General features: G+C 38.1%; 1 protein-coding gene across 21 annotated transcripts in view; it reads right to left on the reverse strand.

Moving 5' to 3' along the window:
- Positions 1–461: 461 nt before the first annotated feature.
- Positions 462–16,582, reverse strand: part of LOC135106322 (coronin-1A-like) — a 30,125-nt gene continuing 14,004 nt past the window's right edge. For 4 of the 21 annotated variants that reach the window (XM_064015223.1, XM_064015222.1, XM_064015225.1 and 1 more), the window contains exons 2-13: positions 15,283–15,342; positions 12,991–13,191; positions 11,967–12,233; positions 11,552–11,716; positions 11,061–11,285; positions 10,701–10,787; positions 10,386–10,508; positions 10,135–10,252; positions 9,893–10,023; positions 9,390–9,494; positions 8,998–9,189; positions 462–4,085 (exon numbers count right to left, since the gene is read on the reverse strand). In XM_064015223.1, the coding sequence (XP_063871293.1) occupies positions 3,960–4,085; positions 8,998–9,189; positions 9,390–9,494; positions 9,893–10,023; positions 10,135–10,252; positions 10,386–10,508; positions 10,701–10,787; positions 11,061–11,285; positions 11,552–11,716; positions 11,967–12,233; positions 12,991–13,191; positions 15,283–15,312 (1,770 nt within the window). In that variant the 5' untranslated portion in view covers positions 15,313–15,342 and the 3' untranslated portion in view covers positions 462–3,959. Of the gene's footprint in view, positions 4,086–6,278; positions 6,336–8,997; positions 9,190–9,389; positions 9,495–9,892; positions 10,024–10,134; positions 10,253–10,385; positions 10,509–10,700; positions 10,788–11,060; positions 11,286–11,551; positions 11,717–11,966; positions 12,234–12,990; positions 13,209–15,281; positions 15,343–16,582 lie in introns of all 21 variants that reach the window. The other 17 variants (XM_064015227.1, XM_064015226.1, XM_064015219.1 and 14 more) reach the window with 14 other exon arrangements.

A 16,582-nucleotide genomic window follows, 5' to 3' on the forward strand; every position in this document is an offset into this window, starting at 1 on the left:
ATCCCTGAAGTTTAGTAGTGTTCCCTCACCCACTGCACTCGCTTAGTTATCTACCTTTCATGTTTTTCTGCTTCCCAGACATACTTATTTACTGAAAAAAAAAGAAAAAAAATCACAAATCCTTTAAAACCATAATTATAGATTAAGAGAGCAATCATAATACTTTTTCAATTATTTTGAGGCAATCAATAAAGAGAAATGTAATGAAATCAATGAAATATGTAAAAAAAAAAAAAAAAATGTGAACACACTCTTCTTGTCCCTTAAATTTCCTTACAAAGCCTTATTAAAACCATAAACTTTGATTAGAAAAATGTGTGCGTTTGATTCTTATCTTGAAGAAGAAACAATAATGAAAGATACTATGGATAACTAAGTGAATTCCTTTTTTATTCAACACAAGATAGTGGCTGGTTCTGAACTGAAGAGATACTATAGTATGGGTCACAATCAAGTGCTAGTTCCATTACAACCATTTATTTGTGTTGCACATAGTAAGGACAAAATAATGGAGTGCCTTATGCTATAGTGAATAACGTCTTTTTAGTAACCTTGGTGTGTCCTTCAGGCTGGTGAAGCATCATCCACTGTGCCTTAATGGTTTTTCAGTACATCTGTATCACATCTTTTGTCATGTCAATTATCATGCAAATTAGTTATAAATAGCTACATTGTTAAAATATCATTATAAAAATCACAAATCAATCTTGGCATTTCTTCTGGTCAAAAAACGTCAGTACCAATACCGATTCTAGTCCTGTTTTTGTTGTGGTGCACACTTTTACCAACACAACTCTTCAATAGTAGTGAAAATTAATACTGACCATCACAACTAAAACTGCAGATGGCTTCAATATAGCTATCCTAACTTAAGATTCTAAGAAAATATCACTGTCCTTAATTTGTCTTACTAAAAATCTAAAAAATAAAATTACTTCAGTAAAAAAATAAAATAAAACTCCAACGTTCCCACGTCTACAACCGACAATCACATCTTCGTTCCGGCTGGTGCCGGAGATGTAAAAATATGGGAAAATTGCTGCCAAAGTCTTTCAAACACAAAATTACATATAGCCTCAGGGAAAAGTCCTTCCTTTCCACTATCCCTGATATACAAATATTGATGAATCCATGACAAAAATCTTTTTCATACCTAAAAGCTGACTAACCTGCAACAGTGCCTCTTCCTGGTTTGGTTCACAGGTTTATGCTTCTCTGGGTCCATGTACAGGCCAGAAAGTTTGTCCATGATTAAATAATCTTACTTGATTATCCTTTTCAAAATCATTAAGCTCTTATGTTTAAGGAAATCAAGGGAAATAAACCTACCTCTAATACACATGATCAAGACTAAGTACTCTTTAAAATTGGCCATAAACTTCAATAACAAACTTAATAAAATGTAATATTATCAAGAAATTTATACCAACTTTACAAAACTGGAAAAGAAAGGTAATCTGAATTTACAGTAAGGCTTAAGCATCTACACAAAGGTCATGAAAATAAAAAATAAAATAAAATAAACAGGTTTTGAGATCTCGCAGGAATGATAACCGTTTAAAGTAATAGTTACAAATGTCCCTTTAAAATAAGTGCTTAGTGAACTATAGGGTGGGAATGAACCAAGACTTGAGGAGCCAACAGTAACCCTTGCCAATCTTCAACATTCCCAAGAGGAACATAAAGAATCCTTATTAACAAACAAAACTTCCAAAGGTTTCACAAAAACCTAAGATTGTAAAACATTACTACATCTCTGGTAAATATTGAACTACTGACCCAAAGCAACCACAAACAGAAAGGAACATTACTTCCAGACCAAAAAAACAGATTATTTAAAAAATACAAGTGTAAAAAAAAGTACATATAAATATTTATAAAAATAATACTCATCAGATTACATAATGCCATAAGTATATAATAAAATCATCAATACCAGACTGGTTAAGCCTAACATTTCACATTATATACTTAAGGACAGTCTTGATTCATACGTATGCAAGTATATGTATCTGGGTACATACACTAAATTAACTGCCAGTTATACTGAGGGCACACAAATTAACTCTAGTGTGCAATGGATGAGTGCACAAGACAATCAAAGAAATTTGTGCAGCAGGAGCAGACGTGTGTTGGGCAGTCGCCCGATACACTCCCACCCTTGCTGCCAGTGGATAGACTGCCACAGGAATGATTTACTCAGCTGCCTCAGCCCTCATCCATTTCATTATATGATATAAAATGGAAATACAATGGTATGAGTTGGCATTTTCTCTTTGGTGATTACTGTTATCACATTGATACAATTTGGCTCAATAAATATTTAAATAGCCACACAAAGCAACCTCACCTTGTGACAACCCATGAACATGGAATGAAAAAAAGGAATTACTGGTGGGTAAAGTCTGCAAGTAGCAAGGTTATATGAAAATCAAATGCATTGCATCCTAAAAGAGTGACTACCAGATTATGAGCATTTTTCAGTGAGAGATTCAATCAAGCTTTCAAGAAGTAATACTACTTGTATATAAATGTTCTTTTTATCAATAAGATCCCAAGCAGCTCAAGGCTTTGGGCAACCTACTGTTATACTACTTGTTCATTACATGTTCCCCTGCACAGTCACTGACCCTAGCTTACAGCAGCAGTGATGAAAGCACAGCACTTATGCACGGATGTTGAAAATCCTATTTAGAAGTTTAACAAGCTATTTTAGATATTCAGTTTCTAATTTAAAACAATTTACTTTTTATTTCATTCACAAGAAAACTTGAGTATTTTTATATTTCTTAGGCTGAGAAATGCTGCAATGCCTTAAAAGTTCCTTACTATCAATAATCATAACCATCAACCAGGCCACTCAGTCCTGATTCCTGGGGGGCAGCCAGTCATCATCCTCTTGGCACAACCATCAAGGCAGCAAACTCAGATTATTTTCACACCCTTTAGTTACTGTACCCAAGCTATAAACAACTGAAAACACTGACTGTACTAAGATTTCCCTGTACTGCAGTAAGAAGGCACACTTATTGTCCAACTCAAATTATTTCATTCTTTGTGCATAAGTGCTTGATATCTATGAACAAGTGTTACAGGAAGGCAGTGAAGGACAGAGAAGAGTTTCAATCCCCCAAAGACTGCTGAAGCAAGCCAACACCACCAGTTTCATTCTGCGCCTCTAGCAAACTACACATAAGAATTCTGTATGGCAGAACTCTTGCATAATAGCTTAGGATTTTAAGTGAAAGTTTTGCTGATGCAACAGTCAAGCATGGGATGCAATTTCAGGCCTTTTAAGAGCTGCACTGAGAACCAGAAAAGGCAGCAAAGTATTCATCAAACTACCTATCACAACTCGGCGTATTGCACAGCAGCAAATGCCAGGTCTGTGGACCAAAGGTTCCACGAGCTGCTCCAGCAATACAGAAATACCATTCTGTTCTGAACTATTTGTTGAAAACTCTTGGTACATGTTGCACGTCTTTATTTATTTTCTAATCTCGTTAGTTATAATGAAGAATCCTTGCAATATACCTTTACCTAATGTATATGATAGGTAGGAACAACCTGTGATGTTGAAATTGACTCACGCAAAACACTTACAGTTATATCATTTATACAAAAAAGTTTGGGATACCTGTGAGCCATTGTGAGGTGAGGACACCTACCACCTGATACATGTTATATCTCTGCTAACCCAAGCAGGTTACATGACCTTGATGCCCTGTGACCTGCAGTGAGTATGCTATGTGATTACGGTACTTACTTATCTATGTGACAGCCGCTCACCTCAGCTAATGACAGCAGTAAAATAACCCCCTTAGTGCTGATGGGCAGTGAACTTTCATTTGCATTACATGCAAAGTGTGCAGCACCTTCATCTGTGCCTGAAATCAGTGGGTGTGAAGAGTGCTGGTGCCTGAGCTCAGACACCTGGCCACTGAGCCAAACAGGTGCTCCTATTTATGGTGAGTCTTGAATTGGTTGAGCTGGTCTTCCAGCTCGTGGATCCTCCGGTCCTTGATAATCAACTGGCGGCGCAACAGCTTGAGCTCCTCACACTGGGCTGTGTATGCTCTACGGAGCTGTGGAGACAGAACTATCAATACCACATGTTCTATCAAAAAACTAAATGAACATTAATCTTACAACAAAATGGGTCACAAATACATTCAGTGGTTATTGAAGACAACCATTTAATTGAGAACCATCCATAAATGTTATTTTCTTCATTTCATGAGCATTATGGAAAGCTGTTTCAGGCTTAAGTAGCAAATACATAACAAAATATATCCTAAAACTACATAATGTAGAGCATAGCTGCTATATCAAAAAGTAAACTTAAAACAAGAGACAAGTAAAAGTCTAGCACTGATGAGCCTCTCTACCTGAGGCCAAGCAAAGAAGCTCAAGCTGGTACATGTATCCATGCTTGTCAGCTGTACCACAATGGCTGTACTGTCTAAACACATGAGCTGTAAGCCATGAAACTCCAAAATACAAACTGAACATAATGGAAATCTCCTTACAAAATCAGAGGCTAAAACACATTTTCCTTCTGATTTCAAGCAGCTAGAACATAAATAATTAAAATAAAAGAATAATGAAATGTATACGAATGCAATGAAAGCTTTTACAAATAAACATCCAGTCTCACATATATTTACCTAGTCTACTTTGAAAGCTTTATAATAGAACACTTATATCCTATGATGACTAAGAAAATCCTACCTAAATGTACTTTGAAAAAAATCATAAACCATCAAGTTTGCAGGGGAGGAAAAAAAACAAACACCCAACATAAACCCAGTCTCACTCACAAGGCTGAGTCCACAGTCAACACTGGATCACATTAAGGAGGGGAACTGGAGGACCACTTACAGGCATGAACTACAACAGGCAAAGACAGTCTTTGCTCTAATCTTCAATGCCTTTCTCATTCCCATCAAACACAACTGCCAGCCTTTAGCAACTGAATCAAATACAGGTGAAGGCCTTGAGTATGACAGACAAGTCTATGTGACACTGATAGCTACTCTGAGTCTTCACCAATGAATATATCAGGTAGACTGTGAAGTACTATGAATAATAACATGGAGAGCTATAAAGGACAAGTAACAATAAACAGCATTATTCATATAGTACTTGTGGCACAATACAAATTATACTTTATATAGAACAAAACATGATAAAATGAGGAAAGTCATGACAGCCAAAGTATAAAGAAAGAAGCTGCTGCTGCTGAAGGGTCAGCTTCAGGCTGTGACAGGAGAGGGTGAGGAGGGGGTACAAATTACACCAACCATTAACCTCTGTAACATAAATCACACAAAAAAAAAACAGATGCTATATCTCCACTGAAAATTAGTCACATTAGTGTTGAAATATGTCTCCCAACCACACGCCCAAGCCGCAGTGTGTGTGTGTGTGTGTGTGTGTGTGTGTGTGTGTGTGTGTGTGTGCCTGCCATATCCAGGTGGAGGTAACAAATATTTCTGGAGGCTTGGAATGCCTACTTCTTCCAATAAAGACCTAACAGAGAACATTAAATTAGCTCAAATACACGATGCTTTCTTAATATCCAGATTAGTAATATACAACATACATAATAAACAATTTTGCTAAAGCAACAGAAATAGAAGTAGTTAACAAAGGTGTTTACAAACATAATGGGGAGTGACATGCAAACAGACTGTATTTTTTGAAGAAGTGATCCACATCAGAAGAATATATGTCCTAAACACATGTTGACCTTTGTGTCATTTAAAATCACCATCACTGCAATACTATAAAGTGCTTCTACAGTATCATGAACCCAACCAGCTCAACACATGACAGCAGAGTTAGTTATGCTTATATCTGATGATTTGCAGAAGTACCTTCCCAGCAAAGGTGCAGTGCTGAATGCCAATGCACAGTTCAGTACTACACTTACTTCAGTGGGCAGGATTAAGTGGCTTCCACCAGTCTTCTGGGCACTAACTATACTCATGGTTCCTTCCATACATGCCATTGACTCGTAAAATTTAACAAAGTAGCTAGTCACTAGAAAAATGCTTGTATAGTGAATGACTAAAACAAGTTCAACTCTAGTGTGATAGGCAAAAATATGGCCTATTAAGTCAAACAACCACTGTCAAGTTAATTACAGGGGGAAAAATGACTTGTCACATCAAAACACGTCAGTGAAAACAAGAGTGTGATATAGTCTTCTGATGGTAGAGACAAGCTAAGAAGCCAGTGTGTCCACCCATGCAGCAAGACATTGGCACCACAACCTTAATCTACGGGTCACCTTCTGCTGCGGCCGCTTCCTGTGATTCATTGGGGTTGGACTGTCGTTTAGGAGGCAACAGAGATCAGGTGAGTCACACTAACATTGTGAAGGTACTTAGGGCACTATTACCATTCCTGCTATGTGAGCACACTACACTGTCTGTGACTTGCTGTCCACTGTGCAAGTAGGAGTCATGTGTTAATAGTCTCAAGTATATGCAACACAAGAAACAGCACTGGTACAAATCTGCATTTCAGGTTGATAATTGAGGTGGTCAGTACGTACTTCTATGATTCAGAAAAAAGGAAGGGAAGGAGATGAAAGCATACCTATGACTGTATCTTTTGACAATAAATACACACAGGAACATGGAATTGATGGCCTAATCTTTAGCAAACATTTCCATAAAAGTAGATTAGGGAAAGGAGTAGATAGCCTTGAAAAAATAGATACCAAAGTAGGCAATGGTTTGGAAAAGAGCAATTTCAAGAAATGGTCTAAGTTGTGGGAGAATGCAGTCTGTGAGAGAGAGAAAAAAATTAATGTGCAGCATAGAGGCAAGCATGGGAAAGGGAGAGGAATCAAATCTATACAGATAAATGAAGATGAACGAAAGAAGAATACTGAGAAATTTATTGATGTTTCTTGATGTCTTTACTTGGTATTTTGTCACCTACATACTTCATCACTACCCTAGAAAGTGTGATACAAAAACTGTGTTTGGGGAGACATCTTTCATTCACAGTTTTAGAGAAAAAAATAAACAACTCTCCTAATGGTGAAAGATGCACAGAACTCACAGCATTCAGGTCCCTTGCAAAGTCAGCTGTATGGACAAAGACATGATATTTATGCAGCAGACTATATCCTAGTGTCTAGATTAAGTTCAGAAGGCCCTCAGACAAAGCTCTTTAATGCTGAGCACGCATTACCAACATAAGACTTACATACAATATTTTTATGAGATTAGAAAGTAATGGACCACAATGCATACAAACTTATTAAGAAGTCTGATTCAAAATACAAGAGCATTCAAGTATTAGAAACTAGCATGGTAATTTTTTTTCCCCCAAATATGACATCTTATTTTAATTAAGAGAACTTATATGATGCTATAAGAAAACAATCAACTTGAAAATTAAAAAGTGGTTATTAACCCAGACTGCATAGAAAAAAATTCTGAATGTTAGCATTTTTAAAAGATGCATATTATCATTTAAATTTTTCATACAAGTTATTACATGAGGATTATTTTTATTGAACTGAAGTCTATTTATCTAACAATGGTCATGGGGAGGGCAACACAAAGTGGCCCAGCTGAGGCGTGGGCTGGGAGGTGTGTGGGCTGGTGGTGGGTGTGCTGGGGCAGCTGACAATTCAATATTCAAGCTCTAATTGTCTTCTTGTGATATCCATGCTGCTAACTATTTACTCTACACAGAACTGATGGCCAAGAGACATATAATGAACTTCTTGGTGTTAATGAAGCTTGGTAAAAAAACAGTTCAATTTCTACATGCATCAGAGTTTGGAAAATTTATTTCAAGATTTAAATAAAAAAATGAACATTGGGCAAGAGATACCACATATGATCAGTAAAATGTATAAATGCAAGCAGTCAAGTAACTTCAAAGAGAAAACTTTGAGGAAATATAACTGCAGCAACAAAGAAGAGCTTTTATTTGTAGTTTATGCAAAACAATTTACTGAAGATCTATCAACATGTTGACAACTGTTCTAACAGTAGAACAAATCACAGCTTTAGTCCAAGTTCCTTTCAGCCCCTTTTGTATCAAAAATATAATTTACTTTTAACGAAAACCTGATGTGTAATGATGCAACTGATATGCTAGCCTGATTGAATATGAAACAGAACGTCCTCAAACTAATAAACTTAACTTCCAGTACCTTAAAATTCTGAAAACAGATAATAAGAAGCATTGCATTTTATAAATTACACTTCCACCTGAGTAGATCAGACCACCAAGTTATTATTTACTTTGTCAATGGCAACACAAATAGAGACATTATTACATTTTTATTCATATTTTGAAACAAGATTTTACTAAAATTTTTGTGGTATGATTCACATTGAAGAATGTCGTACTGAGTGAGTTTTTTAGAATCTTTGTGTATTTAAGAATCTGTACTAAAAAAAAAAAAAATACAATGAACTAGACCAGAAAGCTTACAGGAATACTCTAATAACACAAGTATGCAGAGAAAAGCATGCATACAAAAAGCAACATGACAAACTTATGGAAAGGAGATACTGTGTAGGAACCTGTATTGAAGTTCAGAGGAACACTTTTCTTCATTTAAATTATTCAAACAAAGATCAGTCATAACTTTACTATAATAAAAGATTTGCTACTAAGCAACACATGCAGTGCTGCCTTCTCTTTGTCCACATCAACGCTCCACTTAAGGGAAGACGGCCACATTCCTACACCAGTGTCAAAAAGATTACTAAACAGTAATTCATTGAGTAAAGTCCCTCTAATCAGCAATACTTGCAAAACTTAGTCAGTGTGGAAAATGTGATTAATGTTTTATCTAGAGAAATATCTATAGTGTTCAAACCCACGAAGGAAGCCCAAATAATTTAGTAGAACATGCTGCTTATGATCCTGAGCAGGGTGCGACTGACTCACAACAAGCAGACGCAAGGATGTTTTCCACAGCATCAAATAAATGTGCAAATACAACAAGGAACATACCTCAGATTCAGTCTTTGGGGAAGGCTTCTCCAAGATCTCAATCTCTTTTTCTTGCATAGCATAGCTAGTCAACTTGTGGGGAGAGTCCCCAGACTTGATGTTCATTTTATTGATGGTGTTTTTGGTGGATGTGTAAGTCTTTTCACTTTCAATCCCACTGCTATTGGTGGAACACTGCTCTTTGTTGTCTCCCTGCCAATAGAACATTTCCTGAGTCTCACAATTATCAAAGTTTCACTTTCTTATAAGTTGCTGTGATTGGGCTTTCAACAAAGTCAATACACACAGTGACAAGCCTATAAGCACAGACAGTAAATAAATGAAGGCACTAGAAAGCTTGGTGTCACTGGAAAAAAAAAAAAAAACAAAAAAAAAACAATAGTCTCTCTCACCATATTCTTAACATTGCATCCCCAGAGTTTTTGTAGAGCTTGGAATTTCGTGTCCAAATTAGTGGAAGTCTTGAGATCTTTGTCTGTGCTACTGGAGGTCTTGACCTGTGGTGGGCAATGGTTGGGTTACTTTCCCTAAGCACACTCACTGTCATCACCAGTCCTTTCCAGTCCTGGGAGCTCTATAATTGGCAATTACTTGAAAAAAAAAATCAAGCTTAAGTGAAAAGGCGGTTCTAACTTAAGTTCATCAATGGCATAAATAACATCTTCGTTCATAACTCAAGCTGCCACAGTCCCTTGAGATATAATATGCATACATAACAAAAAGTTACTGAAATCCAAGCATTTCAACACATTACTATGAGACAAGGACTGAGCTGGCACATGGACTCTCTAGCAATCACCACTATTCACAGCAAGACAGATCCATGACAACACACAAAAACAAGCAACAGGAGCTGCACTTGAAGACCTGCAAGTGATGGTCCAGTAAGCCTTACACTTGCCTCCAGCGGCCGGTAGTCGGCTCGCGTCTCCCGGGAGAGGAAAGCATACTTCTTGTCGGCATTTTTGTCAGAGGAGGACTCGGTTGGTCTCAGTGGGAGAGGCCGGTGAGTCTTGATGGTCATTCCTGAAGACGATTTTGTGTATAAGTATTATAAAGAAATATGCACTTTGTCTTCCTTCAAATAAAGGTTGTGTAGCCTCGGTGCAAAGTGGTACCTCCCCCACAGAGCCTTACCTGTCTTCATTGACATCAGAACTGGCCCTCTGGTGGTGCCCGCGAACCACTCCTCAGCTGACATGGCTGGTGTGGGGGAGGCTGTGTCAGGGTACAGGTCAGGCTGGAACTGGTCACTCTGTACAAGTAAAAAAATCAATACATGAACTGATGAAATCTGAGGTCAATCTAAATCAATCAGAGTCACATATATACGACACAAAATATTTCACCCTATTTAGCATTCATTCCCATTATAGACAAACCCTCACCTTCCTGGGTACTATCATGGAGATGGGTTCACAGATGGCCTTGGTGGCATACAATTTGTAGAAACGGAATATCTCACACTGAGACACTTTACAGCCTCTCTTAGGCATCACACCAAATCCTCTCTGTTAGGCAGAACATCATGATCAAAAATAATACACCAATGTAATATGAGCAATGCTTAAAATAGTCTACACTCTACTTGCTTAACAATCATCATACAATAAAGACTGATCCTGCAGAAAAAGATTCTGCCCTTTAAAAAAAAAAAAAAAAAGGTCTACTTCTAATTTTTCATGAAAGTAACAGAAACTGACCTGTGGTTCTCCTGATATATACTGGCTGAGGAAGTGGCAGTAGGGGGGGCTGTCTGTGATCTCATAGTACCGGATGTTACCATCTCCCTGGAGAGTGAGCGAGAAAAGCCAGTGAATATGATCACTAAGAAGAGTCTCTGACTTAACTTTTATATTCTGTCTTCTTCATTGTTTTGCTCTTCCTGATGTATGTATTTGTATTAAATTTGTACTTCTCTTCAAGCTACCACTTCAAATTCTACTTTTACTGAAAGGAAAAATAAGCGGAGAAAAAAAGCGGAGCCATCAATACATGAGTGAATGAATAGATGGATGGATAAAAAAAAATTTCAGCCTTACATAGTACAGGCACAGGCTTACCTTGCCGGCCACAAAGACCACCCTTGTGTCGTGGTCATAGAAGGGTGTCAGCACCCCTGAAGAGGAGTCAATGGTGTCAAGACGAAGGGGAGTGTTGAGGTTCTTCTCGTCCCACACTCCGTACTGACGGTCACTAAACCTACTGAAGCCCGTGGTGAAGACCAGCCCCATGTCCCCACAGTACACTGCCTTGCATGCCTTGGAGCCCTCATGACACAGTCCCTCCTGCAGGGGAAAAGAACAGGAACCTCATCAGTGCAACATTAATGTATCATAACCTTCCTGTACTCCAGTTCAAGATGATGTCATTATTGAAATTCACCATATTCCCATCTGCATTCAAATACAAATTACTGCAAGGACACAATCTTCAATCAAGTAGAATCAGCAAATACCCAAAAGTCCACTTAGTGCAATGTAAGCAATGTAAACTTCCTTAATTTGTTATTCCCATCCAATGCACGCACCACAACACCGCAACGTTAACACACCTGCAGGACCTTCCCAGAGAGCGGGTCAATAATTCTGAGGCGCTTGTCCCTGCTGGTGGTAGCCATGCGGGAGCCGTCGCGGTTCAGAGAGAGGCTGTATATCACATCGGTGTGGAGATCAAGGGTCTGCATGAGGACTCCTCGGCGAGCGTCCCACACCAGGATCTGCCAACACACCATCACGTCACCATCCACACCAGTCTAAATATTCACCTGGTAATCTGACTTGTTAAAACGAAGAACTAATGCCTTCTTGGTAATATTTCTAGAGACATAGTTCACTGGGCAATGACTCCTGGCAAAGTGAAGTGATGAATATTTACCACCATATGAACCATTACCACACAGTTGTCAGGTGCTAATTGTTAGAACAGTGTCATGCTACATGTAAGCCAACAGAAGCTTCTTGACTCACCTGATAGTCATAACCTGCAGAGAACAACACATTCTCAGCCGTCGGGTGCCACTCCACAATGGACACGCGTCGCTGATGGCCCTGCAGGTCGGCCAGGGGCTCTGTCAGGTTAGCCTTGAGTCCTCCATCCGGTATGTGCCATAACTTTATAGTACAGTCATCTGCCCCTGATGCAATGAGGTTGTCATTAAAGGGACACCACTTGAGATCCAGCACCGGTCCTGCGTGTCCCGTCACCTTCGGAGTGTTGATGTCTATGCGCCCCGTCTGTGGAGGAATGATGATTAATGCTGGCACAAGTGGCATCATCACCCAGGTATGTGCACAATAAAGCAAGATTGCTGATTGCAGAAAGGGTACATTACTACATGCTTCCACTGAGGAAATATGTAATACCTTTGTAATGAAAAGGTGAGTCTAGAGACACATACATGTCTTTATACACGATCCCTCTTCCTGCTCTTTATAGGAATATTGTGATGAATAACAAAGAGCTTGTCATGAAAGTGTAATCTACAGTTTAAAAAAAATGTGAATAAATAAATTCAGTAATCTTTCACAATCTTAATTTCTAAACTACTTAATGATGCAATCTAGTTTGATAAAAATGGTGAAGATCTGGAATAAAAAGATAACAGCAAAGTGAGGTAAAGGATGAATATTGCTTCCAGACCACACTGCCAACTGTACCTCTTCAAGCTTCAATTCTCAACACAATTTAATCAAGTTTGTCTATGCCCTGGGTATAAATGAACAAAATCCACAGTTCCCATGGCCTTGATAGAGAAAATACAATAATTCCCAAGCATTACTTTTCTTCCAGTACTATTAAGAATTCAATTATGCTTTCCTAAAGTTTTCCAGCACTTGGCAATATTCATAACAAGCACTGGAGACTGAGGGCAACACAGGTAGAGCCAGGAAGAGATCACAGTATATTATGAAAGTAAAGCACTGGAGACTGAGAGTAACATCAAGCCAGGAAAAAATTACTACATTATTAAGGTAAAATTGTGATGCACACCTTGTCAAGAGGCAGCACTATGAAGGCTCCTCCTCCTGCCACTTCCACAGCGATGGCCACAAACTTTGGGTTGACCGCGCAGGCAGCTGTGTCGTGCGCCTTCTGCGTGATGAGCACATTCTCGTAGCAGTTCTCCTTGCGGGCGCCTTTGCCATACACGTGCCGGAACTTTGAGGACCGGATGCCTCGGAATGTGTTCTGCTTCAAGGTCAACGTTGCCAGGATTGGGAGAAAATAATGTCAGCCTGTTGTGTCCTAAGATATCTTCCACATGAATCCTCTAATTCCATGACATTGGATACTCATTATGAATAGCTCCAAAAGAAAATTATACCAGAGGAGATGTAGCATGATAAGAAAATTAAGTCAAATTCCAATGTACAGTGCACTTGTGGTTAAAATAGGGTTGTTGATAGGACATACACATCAAAGGAGTAAAAGACTGATAAGGAGACAGAATGCAAAATTATGAAATACCTGTGAAAAAAATACAAGAAAATATACATATTCCCTGTTTAAATTAATTTTCTAAGATAAAATGTGAAGGTACTGGACTAAAAAGCTATATATTTTCACCACACTAACATTTAAACCTTCTCTTGCAAAGCTGCACTCTAAACTGTAAAGCCACAAACAGAAAGACTATGTACAGTCTCTGCCTTCTAACAACTGTACATTCTAAAAAACTCACCACTTGACACTATTACCCTGCATTCTCAATAATCTATATTTGTACATCTACAAGTAGCAATGTACAAAACAATCTATTACTATTTCCTAGTGATATCTACTCTAAGACTTCTATACCTGCTTTATACCCTTGAATATAAAGCATAACAAGGTCCCAAAGAAATATTAATATCTTCACTCTTATCATATCTCCTTCCTATCTCGGCTTGAAGGGATACAATGAATGCACCTATACTGTCTCACTGGACCTGTTCTATGCAATTACAATTGTTTTTCACTTAATTCTCGCTATGCCTTATATCAGAAATGCTGCTGTCTCTAAGAACGTGAGCCGAGTCAACTCTGTGGCAACACTATGATGGTCAGATGAATATATCTACAGTGCTGGCAATACTGAAAAAAAAGAAGCAACAGGATGGTGGAGGGAAAAAAAACACACAAATATTCATGGCTGAATGAACTATAGAACCATGGAAAAAAATTACACAAAATAATGAAGGATAAATAGAACTAAGATCAGGGCAGTATAATACATTACATGACTTTCATTTTTTTGCATTCACATCTATTCACTCAATGTAAATATGAGTTTATTAGTTTAAGTAATAAATACCATGCAAAATCATAATCACATCAAGTAGTTTTATTTACTGTCATCAGTTATGTAAGTGGTAAAGTTCCATACTTAGTTATTGATTAAACTAGAAGTAATTTAATACATTTACTTTTGAGAGATCAGTCATTACATAAACAACAATGTAAACCAATAAAACCAAGGGGGGGGAGGGTCAACAAACAAGCCATGCAAGGGTGCAATAAACTTGGTGTGTGTGTGTGTGTGTGTGTGTGTGTGTGTGTGTGTGTGTGTGTGTGTGTGTGTGTGCAAGCACTACCACTAGTCCTGCCTGTGAACAGTGTGAATATAACGTCATGAATTATAAGCCAAAACAAATGTACGTGAAATAAGATATGGAAAAAAAAAATACTATTCATGTGTGGAATCAATTAGTCAATAGCTAGACAGGGAATACTGTAGACATGTCTGTGGCCACACCAAGCCAAGATGACAAGGATTCAATTTGTGCTTAGAACTGAGAAGGCACTCAGTGGCTACAAAGACTTTTAATGGTGTGCATCAAGAGGACCTCACGTAACAAGGAAGCCTGTAACTGTGTGTGACAATGAATAGTTTAACATGGTCTGGATGCTTTCAGTGTGCAGCAAAAATTTCAAAAAGGACAACAAAAGATTCTGAGCGTGGCCAAAATTTCTGATGTATTGTTCTTTTCATTAAACATTAGCTCAGTGTAGATAAGTGGTCTAATGATGAAATGGTCTGAAGTGGTCTGTAGTGAACTAACCAAGAGTAGCAAAAAAAAAAAAAAAAAAACACACACACACACAAACACACACCAAATCCCAGCAAATAAAATTAACCAAAAATAGATCACAATAAACATACTGGTTCAAAGTCAGCATTTACTTCCAATAAAAATATGAAAAGTTCCAATTAGATATCCAATTGTGCTTTGTGGACTATAAAGTTTGACTAGGTTATCTCCCCTGCCCACCCCCCCCTGGCTCAACACCAACATAACCTACCGACTGTGCAGGCATTTTTGGGATATGCATTGGAACTGATCAAGATTGGACCACTCAGAGCTGCAAAAAGAAACAAACAAGTCAAATGTACATTAAGAGGGAGGAACCAGGAGTCATGCACAAGGTGGAGCCTCCCGGGGTGAAGAGGCACCAAGGGCAGGAGGCTCAAGGGAAGAAGTTGCCTGAGGGTTTTATTCCTCAATTTAATGATCAAGGGGCTCTTTGCCTTTAGTGTATATGTTTCCTGATTGGCTATCCACTCACTAAAAAATTATCAGCCTAATTCTTTCTTTTATTTTAAGGATCTGGAATTCTAAGCCTGGTTGGTACATTGATAGATAGTACTTAAATATATCACCTATACATCCTATCTATAATAATATAAGTGAAATGTATCCCTGTATGGTAAAAATATAATGGTAAATGTATCTGTGGATAACCTTAAGTACTACAGTCATGTTACTGCTTCATGACTGCACATGTAATACTGTACTTCATTAATTAGTACAATACCTATATGAAGAACCAGAACTATACACTTTTTTCACCCTGCTGCATTATTATACAACTCAAAAGGCTGAAGTGTGGCAAGTTGGTACAGAAAGTGTAAATGAGTCCCATAAGATCACTTGAGAGGTGAAAGGATGTGTGAAAGAGGTGCTGAAAGAGTCAGAGCTTCAACAAGCAAAACGGGAGTGTCTGGAGGGAGAGAGGTGGACACTTCTCTTGTGGCCACCCCCTCTTTAGGTGACACTCTCAGAGGAGACAAGGCATCACACAGAGATGGATGGATGATACAAAAAGCTCATTTTTAAAAACTAAGAGATGAAAATAGTTATTACTGCCTATCTGTTGTCAAATTAGACATGAAAATAGCTATTGCTGCTATCTGTCATATCAATTAGAACCAACCAACAAATAAATATTCATACATGTATAAGATCATGTTGTATCTGATTTGTGAACATTACGTATAGACACCTATTAGTTTTTGGTAACAATTAGTGATGCTTTTTGGTTAGATGTTCTTTATAAGCCATGACAATGTACATATGTAATTATGTGTTATTGGTTATTTCCTTACTATATGATGCTTTTCATGTATCCCTCTCATAATGTATAAGATATTAATAAATACTCCAAGCATCCTGTCTACCACCCCTGTCAACACTTGCCGCAATCCCCACAGAGGTCACTTGTGCAGATCAGTAACATTTTATTCTGATTAGGCCATATGTACAGGTCAGGCAGCCACCCCAGTGCTTTTTGTAACCTCTCTTTAGATCTTAACATGTCCTGC

The sequence above is a fragment of the Scylla paramamosain genome, chromosome 13 (assembly GCF_035594125.1).
Source record: "Scylla paramamosain isolate STU-SP2022 chromosome 13, ASM3559412v1, whole genome shotgun sequence".
Taxonomy (NCBI): domain Eukaryota; kingdom Metazoa; phylum Arthropoda; class Malacostraca; order Decapoda; family Portunidae; genus Scylla; species Scylla paramamosain.